The following is an 11,966-nucleotide window of genomic DNA, read 5'->3' as shown; positions in this document are numbered from 1 at the left end:
TCTATGGTAACTGAATCCCAACCAATATTCACTAAGTATTGAGGGAAATTCTCATCTAACTCCTTTTTTATTAGTCTCTGAACAGGGAGATATTTTAGATGATTGAAAAGATGTTATATATCCCTTTATGATTATAAATATAGAAAGATATTTTTATAGAAGCTATATTTATGTTTAAAACCCCATTTCATTAGAATTTCTAGATTATTATTGGTTTCTGGAGATAGATCATATTTGGGTCCCTTTTTCCAGGCATATCTGTCCCCAGAACTTACCTGGGCTTCATTGGAAAGGACACTCTTCTCCCAACTACCTCTAAAGGTTCAGGATATTAAGCTTTAATACAATGACAGTAGATTGCAATTGTTTACATTGTATATTCACAAATTTAGCCAAGATTTTCAGTTTGGTGCATACAAATCAATACAAATTATTAAAAATGTATATGTGAAATATTTTATAAATAGCATTTTCTATTTTTATTGAAAAAAATCTGTCAATTTTTTGAGATTCAAAGTTTAGGTCCTTAAATAAAGGAATATATGTATGCTGCAGATAATTCTTTTTTTAAAACATGAAAAATCAACTTCAAGACTCAGTCCAAATCAGAATAATTCCTGATCCAAATGAAACTTATCTATTCATGTAAAGGCAAACTGAAGCCCTCCATATTTAAATATAGCTCAATCCCTTTAAAAAGCCCAGAATTAATTAATTTTGCCAAATTAATGCCTCAGCCTGAGAAACAAGTGAATTGGCTAGAGGTAAAAACAAGTTGCAAAAGTGGATTTTTTTAAAAAGATATACTTAATTTGCTGCCAGTAATACTCATGCTTTTAGTTTGACAATATATTTTGAGTCATTTAAATGGAAAATTTGGAAGTCAAGTTTTAAATGGAAACTCTTGATGATCCCATCCAGCAGAAAGGTGCTTTCCCATTCATTTAATACTTATTTCTAAAAAAGAAAAAATTTTGCATCCCTTGCATTAAAAAATGCCCTAAATTCTATCCATTTTCCCTGCTAACATTGGTTATTTCAGTAACATCCATCTAGTGAGAGCTGCTGGACTTTACTAATCACCAAACAAGGTAATTCTTGCAAACAGTTCTACATATTGGAAGATGAAGTCATAGAGTAGCCAGCTGAAAGATAAACAGGGCTGGTGAAAAAAATTCTTTGGCCGTAGCTTTTCAGGACTAAGGGAACTAACTATTTCACTCAAACAGCCCCCACTGAGTATTAAACAGAATTGACTGGCCTAATGAATTCCTTGGTGTTTTTGTTTTTCCACTTTTGAAGGACATGATTTTTGTAAGTCTCATAGAGAACACAGGAACCCTTCAGAATAAACTGCACAGTTTTCATGAAGTTGAAAAATAAAAAATATAGTTAAATGCTTTAAAATGTCCTTGGTCCAGTCCTGTTAAGGTTTTTAACTACTTAAAACATTTCTCCGTTTAAAGATTAACTGTATATGCCCATGTGTGCACGTGTGTGATTCTCCCTTACAAATGGCCCGATGCCCACTTTATTTAAACTGATCTGACTTGAATGTTAAACGCCCAGTTTTATCTCAGACTGTTGTCAGCTTTCCTTTCGAGCAGGTTTCCAGAGATTCCCCAGTTGGTTTGCTGTCCTTTCAGATCCCCTCAAGTGCCCTGGTTAGATAAGCAGGAGTATATTGCTTTCTCTGTATGTGTGCCCACGAGCCGTGTCTCCCAGCAGCTTGCCCTGCCCATTGACTGGGAAAGAGAGATAGTGGGGATTTGATGAAGCAGGTGCTTTTTGTTTTCTTTTTATTAATTAACAAGCATTCAGTGCTTAGTGAGAAAGGCAAAAATAGGGTCCCTTCCCTCAAAAGTCCCCTCTCCCCATTTAATAGTATTTTATTTTTTCCAATTACATGTACAGATAGTTTTCAATATTTCAACATCATGTTTTAATGGTGGAAACAGCATGTAAACAAATAAGATATAAAGAAAGTATGGTAAGGGGTGGAAGACTCCTACAGAATGTAGGATTTGAGGTGGGTTTCAAAACTAGGGGAACTGCTGTCCCAGAATTTCTGGGAAAGGTGTTGAGAAATCTTGGTAGTTTTTATTCTGGCAAAGAGTCTGCTTTCAGGCTTGTGTTCAGCTGCAGCAAATTCCTAGTTCCTTAGAGAAGCAGACAATCAAAGACTTTTGCCAAGATGCTTTGCCTGGACCCAGCCTCCCAACCTAGTGAGACAAGCCAGCTCCCCAAACCAGACAGTGCTGTGGCTGCTTTCAGGAGTGATCTCGTTGAGTGGTCTGAATGCAAGGCTTAAAGCTATCCTGTTGCCATTTAGGGGACTGTGTCTCTGGAAAAGCCATCTACTTTCTTATTTCTCATGTTAAAATAATATACAAATTATGTTTGCTTTTTCTCCCCTCCTCCCCACTTAATAGTATTTTATTTTCTCCAATTAGACGTACAGATAGTTTTCAACATTCATTTTTGTAAGAGTTTGAATTCCAAATTTTTTCTCCCTGTTTTCCTTCCCTTCCACCTCCCCAAGACAGCAAGCAATCTGATGTGTTATGATGTTTGCTTTTACCCTTATCACTGCAAACATTGGTTCTTTGAAGAAAGGGGAAAAGAGTGAGTGGGAGGTGATTTTACTTCTTTAGAAAATACCTGGTATGGAAATTCCCTTCACAAATATAGATCAACAATTTACCTGAAATTTACAGTCTTAGTTGCTGGAAGAACTAAGAGATTTTAGCATAAGAATCACAGATCCACTATATATCAAAGACAGGACTTTGACACTGGTCTTTTTTTTTAATTTATGGAATAAAACAAGCACTTCCATCACACAGTTCAATAAAAAAAGATTGCATGTGAAACTGTGAATCTTACTACAACTTGCTATTCCTTTTATAAATATACAACAAAATTACTATACAAATATTTTTTTCTTTCCTCTCCTTTTTCCACCATAGAGATCACTACCTTTAGACTCAAATAGGTATATTTGAAAATTTATTCTTTACATCTATTATTGGTCCTTTCTCTAGATGTGGATAGCAAATAAGTTATTTTAACTATTATAAATGCCAAAATAAACTATAAAGGTCATGTGAAGAAAGACACTAGTCTTTCCAACTCCTTGACTGCCCCTCTCCCTCCACAATTCTACTCTTTAAACTCTTTCTGGATTCGTTATGGGAGGGGAGAAAAGGAAGGAAGAATGATGTGTGCATTGGGTATCATTGTTGTAGGATTATTTTGTAGCTTATTTCATATACCATTGTATGTTTATTTACCCAAGGACCTGGGCTTACCAAGACAGCCAAGTCCTCAGCCGTACCTCCAGGACCTCCAGTGTATCTGGACCTTGTCTACATTCCCAATCACAGCAACAGCAAAAATGTCGACGTAGAATTTTTCAAGAGAGTGAGGTCATCCTACTACGTGGTGAGTGGGAATGACCCTGCGGCCGAAGAACCCAGTAGAGCTGTCCTGGACTCCTTACTGGAAGGAAAAGCTCAATGGGGAAGCAACATGCAGGTAACTCTACAAACACACCCTAAAACACTGTGTTTCCTTAAGAGTGGTGGGATAAGAATTATAGAAGCTCCTGAGTGATAAGCCATATGCAGGTAACTACAAACACACCCTAAAAAAGTTTTCTTAAGAGTGGTGAGATAAGAATTATAAAAGCTCCTGAGTGATAAGCCATATGCAGGTAACTACAAATACACTCTAAAAAACTGTGTTTCCTTAAAAGTGGTGGGATTAGAATAAAAGAAGCTCTTGAGTGATAATGTATTCATAACAACCATATCCCACCATAATGAGAACAAAGTGGTGGATCCAGCTTTTGATCCAAAAAAATTAGAGTTAGTTCTTTGGTACAAAGAAGTTAGGAAAGGACTTTTTTTTTCTTCTGAATTTCTACTTCTATTCACCTCATATTCACATCCACAAATTTTTGTAAAATCATTCCCTCTCTAATTTATAGATAGTTTTGCAAGGATCGCAATCATGTTTCTGTGTGCTTCAGGAAATATTCTAAGGAAAGCCTATATTCTTCTGAACTTCCTAGAAATTAGACTAAGGCAGAGATCAGTTATCCAACCAACACTTACTAAGCAGCTGCTGTGCTGGGATCCATTAACAAAGATAACAAAGTCCCTGCCCTCAGGGGACTTATGTTATGTTGAATTTGTCACATGCCAAATAACAAAAAAAAAAAAAAAAGAAAAGGAATTATTGGATTATAATTAGCAGGAAACCTTTGGTCTGAGGTTAATGTCTTAGCTAGATTTAATCCAGGGTGTACAAGAATATGGTTGCCAAAACCCTATAAACTGAATTGTTTGCAATTTTTACCATACCTTGCTCTATCAAACCCTTTTCTCTACATTGGAGAATTATAACCAGATGAGTAGTGTGCTTTAAATAATGGGATTTTGTAACTTTTTTCCCCTTCTTTGTTCCCTTGCCCCAATAAAAAATGGTGATTTTTGTAGGTGGGTAGAAAGGAGGCTATTACTCTGTTCTCTTCATTCCTTATTGCCGAACTGTTAAACTCCATCTTTCTTCACCCTTCAGGTGACCCTCATCCCAACTCACGACTCCGAAGTGATGAGAGAATGGTACCAGGAGACCCATGAGAAACAGCAGGACCTCAACATCATGGTTCTAGCAAGCAGCAGCACCGTCGTCATGCAAGACGAATCCTTCCCCGCGTGCAAGATTGAGTTGTAAAAAAGCAAAAAGAACACAACACAACCTTAAACTTTGTTTCCAGAAATTCTTCAATTTGAAACCACCTTTTCTAAAAAAAAAAAAAAAAAAAGTTAACCCATCCAATTCAACCGCTGAACTATTTACCTGCCAAATGCTATCCTGTGTCATGGTGATGCAAGTCACTAATATTTTTCAGTTTTTGCTGATTGCTAAAGGGAAGTAACAGTATTCCCACAATAGGGTTCAAATTACTACAAAATTACAAATCCTGGCTCATCTCCGCTGAACGTTTAGAAACCATGCACTAGCAAACCCAACTTGACTTCTGCCAGGTAGAGGCATTTGTCAGAGAGAGAGAGTGAGAATGAGAGAAAAAGAGAGGGAGAGAGAGAGAGAATGAATAGAAAGAGAGTAAAAGAGCGAGTGCTGGCAAGATAGATAAACAGAGAGAAAAGGGGTAGGGTAAGGAGGAGAAAGTAACAAACAATTAGGTCTGTACTTGTCTCGGGCAATAGGTGTATTTACTTCTGCAGTTTACTTAGACTATCACATGCAAAGCAAGTTTTCAATTTATATGAGTCTGAGTTATCAAAAAAAAAAAAAAAAAAAGGGTCTTCACTTACGAAATCTAAGTTGTCTGGAAAACCACCCACGAGAACAACACAAAAAGGAAGGGAAGTGACTGAAGGGACGCGAAATCTTCCCATCTCACCTGTTCTAGTTTGAACTCTGCATACTGACATAGCGTAATAATCCTAGGCTGGACCCCCAAGTAGTTGGAACCCCCTTCCGAACTCTCAGAACTTTTCTTTTAACTTGCAAATAGGTTGGTCTAAGGCATGCTCCCAGTGTCCACCCACTTAGTCCACTCTGAATCACTCAACCTGCATGCGTGAACACCCAAGTCAACAGCCAATTAACTGAAGCAAAATACCAAAGCAGTTGGGAGTACATACATACCTACGGTAGACAATTTGCCTTAGAAAGTGACTTGAATGTACAAAGATACTTGATGCACTTATTTTTTAATGTGAGACAGCAAGTTTATAAAACATCCGTGTAGGATTATAGATACACCAGTCACAGGAGTGTGAGTGTGCATGTGTGGTATTAGGAGCCCATCCAGTTGGTCCAGCAGCTTGGTGCTAGGAGGTGCTAGGACATCGTATGTCGATGGAACCCACCAGCTCCACATCAGTGCACCGCGGCCCCTCGACCCAACAAGACAAGCCTTTTTGAAAGCTTCTTTTATATGACAGCGAGATCAAGCCTGACGTGGCGTCCGTGACCAGAAGTGGGAAATGTAGCGAACCATTCTCGGTGGATGTTGACGGAGGTTCTCGGCGAGTGTACAGTATTGACCTTCCTTTGTCTTTCATTGGCTTTTTTATTTTCAATTAATTTCAGAGCAATTATGGAAACAAGTGTACAGAAGATTTTTTTTTTTTTTTAGCTATGTGTGAACTTTTCATAGATGAACTTTTTAACACAAGTTTTTGTTTACAGGAAAATGCAAAGAAAAAAAAATTCAGGTGAAGGTAATTTTATTTTTTTTAAAAAAGGCTTTTGTAAGACAAACAAAAAAACCCCCATCAATAATGTTGTTTGAGGTTTTGATGAGAATGAAGTCTGGTTTTGCAGTTGTGTGTTGATGAAAGCTCCTGAACTGCCAGGAATAATGGTTCTTTCCCCACCACCCAGTGTCACATGCCCCTCCCCCTCCTGACAACATTTAAATTTGAGTGTTAGTGATATTTGAGAGTGGGGACCAACAGGACAGGTACAGCACTCAAGAGTTTTACTTCTTTCAGCATCTTCAGCAATGAGATGAATAAGCCAAAATACATTGAAAGAACCCAAGCAAATTTTTGCTTTGGCATTTTTTTTTCCTTTGGGGAAAAACAAACAAACTATATTTTAATTAAGTTCCCAATTCCTACAGAATCATAACCTATAACACGGAGATCATTTCTCCCATCGTGGCCATTTGACACATTAGTTTGGGATGCTTGATGAAGATCAAGCTATGGTTCAGGTGAGATATCGGGGCTCCCAAATCTCAAAAGAAGGATACTTATTAAAGAAATTGTGTGTTCCGCACACCTCACATTTCCTGCAGACTCTAAGGTCCACTAAGTAACTGAACAGTGACCTCATTTTATTGTCCGTTTGTTATTTATTTCAGAATTAACATTGTTAGTTTATTTTTGTTTGATAAGGTGTATGTTTGCACTGCTAACTTTTATGAGGGTTTAAAAATGTGCTTCAGAGCCCTTTCATTGAGGGCTCATGCAGTCCACTTAATGCTGTGAATTAAGTTTTTCAAATGTTTAATTTAAAAGAAATTAATATTCTATTTTTGTTAGATGTCTCTAGCAACACAGCCTTTATTTATTACTCTTGTCTCTTCAAAAATCCTTTTCAAAATAATTCAGAATTATTATGGAACAAAAAAACACCCTACATACACACAAAGGGAATGAATTATGAAGAAAGTCAAATTTACTGAGTTCATAATCACTTTCTTAGAATTTATTGTATAGGACAGTTTATGAAAGAAAAAAATAGCTGATTACTTAACTGATTAACCTGAATTCTGCCACAATATTATGCAGATAAGATTCTAAAGTGTGTTTTAGCGGAGGAAGAGCAAATTGCCACCTTCTTGCCCAATTGAGAACTCTTGATAGCTTTTTAATCTGGTAGGAGGTCTACTTATGGTGGGACTCCCCCAGTCATGTTTGCTTTGGCTCATATGTTTTGCTTGTAAGCAAATGAACAAATATTTTGGCCAAATAGCAGTCCATTTTCTACTTCTAGTATATTTTCTTTTTTGCTGCTACAGAATTAAAGAAAGGGAAAAAGAAAGAAAGAGAAAAAAAAAAACTGTTACTGGTCAGCTGGCTTTTTTTCTATAAAATATTGTAATTGCTTCCTCTATTCACCTCCATCCTAAATGATGCAGTAGCCCGAGTGTTACAGAGCAAACCAAGGTTTGTAATGGGACAGCTCCTCTTGCCCGAAAGCCTTTCCTGCCCATATGAGTAAATTTGCTCGTTACAGACCGACCCACTTGTTTTAGCACCCATCATCACAATGTACCGTGTACATTCATGGTGAGCTCTATAAATCAGCACAGATTTCTAGGAGCATGGTTTGATATATTAATTCCTCCCTTGCATAGGTTCAATATTCAAGTGCAAAACACTCAGTTTAAATGACGGAATCCCCATGACAACATCCATGATCATGACCTCGGTGGTACTCTGGACAAAATTTGATGGAGAATGGACATTAGAGATGACGCTCCATTTCCAATGGGAACCAGCTCTCCTTCCTTCCACCCTCTTCCCCATGCATGCTTTCTCAGTCTTGTGGTGGGACTGGATACATTGACTCCCTCCAAAACCATCTCCATGGCATTTAATTTTTCTTTACACTTAACATAGATCCCACGGTGTATATGAATGTTTTTAAGTGTCTCCAATAGTTTACACAATTTAGGAGCTTTCCAAGGCTCATTCCCTAAGACTTAATCATTTGGTTAATGGTGTTTTACAGACCCCTTCCCCACCCCGTCTGCTCCCCCAATAAACCCACAGCACCCCAAAGCTGCTGTGCTACTTTAGAACTGCTGTCTTGCCTCTATTTCAGGCACCTGTTCCTGGGAGGTTCTTGCTCAGTGATGATATTGTGAGAGTTTTTGTATTTTTTTTTTTAATTTAGTAGATCAGAAAGCGGTTCTGTTTACATTGAAAGGAACTGTAAACTTTGATCTTTTAACTGAACAACACACCAAAAGTGATCTAGGGATGAGCATTTCTTTAAATGCGATGATGTCATTCACCTGATAGAAATAAATAAAAACTACAACCGCACAACTAACAAACGGAAAAAAAAAACAACTTATTTGTTGTAACTTGAGGCAGCACCCACGAAAAGTCAGAAACACAACACAACAAAACAAACACAAAAAGCTTCTCTGTACTAAAGTAGTTTGGCTCTCTAGATGACAAGAGGTACTGAGGATAAATGCATTCAAGACCGGGCTGCCTGAATGGGGGCGGCCCTCCCGCCGAGGGAGGCGACGGCTCGCGGTCTCTGGGACGCCGCTGACCTCGGGAAGAGTCTTGAGCTGGGCTGAGAAGCACCTCACACACTCCTCTCTCTTGTTCTGAATGGTGTTTGTGTCAGTCTGCAGCTGTGTATGGTATTATGTCTTATAATCCTGCATCACTTCTATTCTATCCAGTCATATCTAATGTAGAAAATTAGTTTCCAGTGAAAGTAATATGTAGTGCTTTTATGACATTTGTGTGCAATATCCCCTCTTCCATTTGATGTAAAGGAAACAAAATCAGTTCCACAATAAAATACAAAAGTGGTAAAAAGATGCTCTGAGTGTGTATGTGTGTATGTGTGCATGTGTGTTTTGTTCCCTTTGTTTCATTGGCTGGTTGGTTGGGCAGAAGTTTGCAAGAGGAGGAAATGTGGACTTAAGTCTCAGACCCACTGTTGGGATCTTGGAGGGGTCACCTCTGAGCTCTTACATTTTTAAATGAGGGGTTTGGATGGAATCCTTCAAGTCTCTTGGGTCACCTCTGAGCTTTTACATTTTTGAATGAGGGGTTTGGATGGAATCCTCCTTGAAGTCTCTTGGATGGGTCACCTCAACTTTTACATTTTTGAATGAGGGGTTTGGATGGAATCATCCTTGAAGTCTTGGATGGGTCACCTCTGAGCTCTTACATTTTTAAATGCAGGGTTTGGATGGAATCCTTCAAGTCTCTTGGAAGAGTCACCTCTGAGCTTTTACATTTTTGAATGAAGAGTTTGGATGAAATCTTCCTCGAAGTCTCCTAGAGATAGTCCATGGTTTAATCAGTGATTTGGAGACAAATCCTTAAGTTTTAGGAAATTTAACACTTTTCCAGTATGATAATCCTGATTCTTTACAAAGTAGACTTGTTAAGGATTTGGACAGTAGCCATAAATCCAGTTTCTATTTTGGGACACTCATTGCCTCCATTGAAGACCAACATGATGCTGTCTTTAATGCTGAGGAATATTTGATATAAACTAATAGGCCTGTGGGTGGGTCTGCTAGGGAAATAAATGGAATTAAAGACAAATTTTTAAATTGAAGTTCTTTAAGGACCTTCACTCTCTAAAAGCAATTTAGTAAAGAAACAAAACGGTATTTTCTCCACAGCTGTTTTTGGAAACATGCATTCAATATTAAATTTTTTCTTCTTTGGGTGATTTTTTTAAAAAGAGGCAGTAGGAGTGTGACAATAACAACTACTTACATGACAACATAAATAATATATCCAAAAACACTTAGGAAATTCTATATCTCAGTGTAGACAAAAAGGTCCCTGAACTAAGCTCTTGGGCTAACCTACAGATCTAGATTTTAGTCTCAGTTCTGTCAATAAAACAGCTATGTGACCTCCAGCAAAGCACTTCATCTCTTTGGGCTCAATTTCCTCATCTGAAAATATGGTGTGCCAGATACTGGGATAGGAACTAGAAATACCAAAACAAAGTTGAAGCTATTCCTGACTTAAGCAACTTTTTGGGTTTTTTTCCTTGTTAGAGGGTGGGAGACTAGGGATGCAGAGAAACAAATAAAGTAATTCCAAGAAGGAGAAAGCATCAAGACATGGCTCTTGTAAAAAGAAACATCTGATCTGAGCCTGAAAAGAAGCTTGGAATTCCAAGAGGAAGAAGTGAGGCAGGGTCTGGGGAATGTCATTGGCTCCACTAAGTATAAAGCAAGATCCAATTACTAGCTTTGGAATCATAATACAAATGTAGGACTCATGTTAATCTCTGTTTTACTGAGATGTCTTTTCCTTTTACAAAGTGCAAATGCATTTGTGGAAGCATGAAAGAGGTGAAATGAGGGCCTTGCAGCAATAATCATGCAGGGAATATCCATTATCTAGCAAAGGGGAGTGGGGGAAGATGATTGATTGCTTTCTCTTTTCCCCTATTTATTTATTTCTCTAAGGGTGAAATTTATGATTAGAAACTTTATCTTTTTTCATCCCTAATGCCCTGTTGAATGTAAATAATACCTGGATGAAGAAATTTCTACTTAATCAAAACTTTTCAGACCACAAATTAGTAACATATGAACTCTGAAACTCAAAGAACACTTCTACTTTGGAGAAATGTCAAGAAATTAACTAGTTTAGACAATTTTCCATTGCTGCTACAATTCCTAGAATTAGAATTTGGAAACAGTCCCATAAGAAATTGTGACTTTTAGACTGAATTTATATACATTATTAAATAAGGGAGTCAGATTCTTTCTGACTCTTGACATTGACATTATCACTACACCTCCACCTCCTCTTCCCCCAGTCTTTGATTCACCATAGATTAAAGAGATCTTGACCCCTAAAAGATTTAATTACCATCTCTATGCTGATAAATCTCGTCTGCTTTTTCTGCCCCAAATTCTGCTGATCTACAATCTTGAATCTCCAATTTCAGACATCCAGAAGACATTTTAGACTCAGTATGCCCAAATCAGAATTTAATTATCTTTCCCCTAAACCTCCACCCCTTCCCACTTTCCCTGTTACTAGAGATGCATCCTCCTAGACCCTCAGGTGTACAACCTCAGAGACATCCTTAACTCCTCCCTAGTTCTCACTCCTGTATCCAATCAGTTTCCAAGGCATGTCAACATTTGCAACATCTCTGGAATATCCCCCTTCTCTCTTCTGACACAGCCATCACTCTAGTACAGGACCTTATCACCCTACACCTGCATTGTTGTAGTAGCCTGCTGGTGGGTCCCATTTCATCCATCCTCTGTTCAGGCACTAAAGGGATTTTTCTAAAATACAACTTTGATCATGTCACACATTTACCGCCTGTCCACCTACCTCCCTATCCCTCACCAAATTTCAGTGGCTCTCTGTTATTTCCAAGAACAGACACAAAATACTCTGACATTCAAAGCCCCTCCCAACCTATCCCCATCCTACCTTTCTGAGAATTTTTAGACCTTACTGCTTTACACATATTCAAATGGCAATAGTGTCTTCCTGGCTTGAAGAAGACACTTCATTTCTCAGCTCTGAGCATTTTCTCTAGTTAAAATAAAACTAGAAACGTTCTCCCTCCTCTGATCTGATTACTGACCTCTGTGATGATTTAACAAAGGAGTCTGAAGAATGGTCAGATATTTGACTACTTAATCCCTCTTAATTTCAGTGCTTTCCATC

General features: G+C 37.9%; 1 protein-coding gene across 1 annotated transcript in view; it reads left to right on the top strand.

The window, feature by feature from the left end:
• Positions 1 to 9,115, top strand: part of MAP1B (microtubule associated protein 1B) — a 114,840-nt gene extending 105,725 nt beyond the window's left edge. The window contains exons 6-7 of the mRNA XM_051992496.1: positions 3,299 to 3,537; positions 4,585 to 9,115. Coding sequence (XP_051848456.1) covers positions 3,299 to 3,537; positions 4,585 to 4,740 — 395 coding nt within the window. The 3' untranslated portion in view covers positions 4,741 to 9,115. The remainder of the gene's footprint in view (positions 1 to 3,298; positions 3,538 to 4,584) is intronic.
• Positions 9,116 to 11,966: the final 2,851 nt, after the last annotated feature.

The sequence above is a fragment of the Antechinus flavipes genome, chromosome 1, assembly GCF_016432865.1.
Source record: "Antechinus flavipes isolate AdamAnt ecotype Samford, QLD, Australia chromosome 1, AdamAnt_v2, whole genome shotgun sequence".
Lineage (NCBI taxonomy): Eukaryota > Metazoa > Chordata > Mammalia > Dasyuromorphia > Dasyuridae > Antechinus > Antechinus flavipes.
This window is presented reverse-complemented; position numbering and strand designations above follow the sequence as displayed.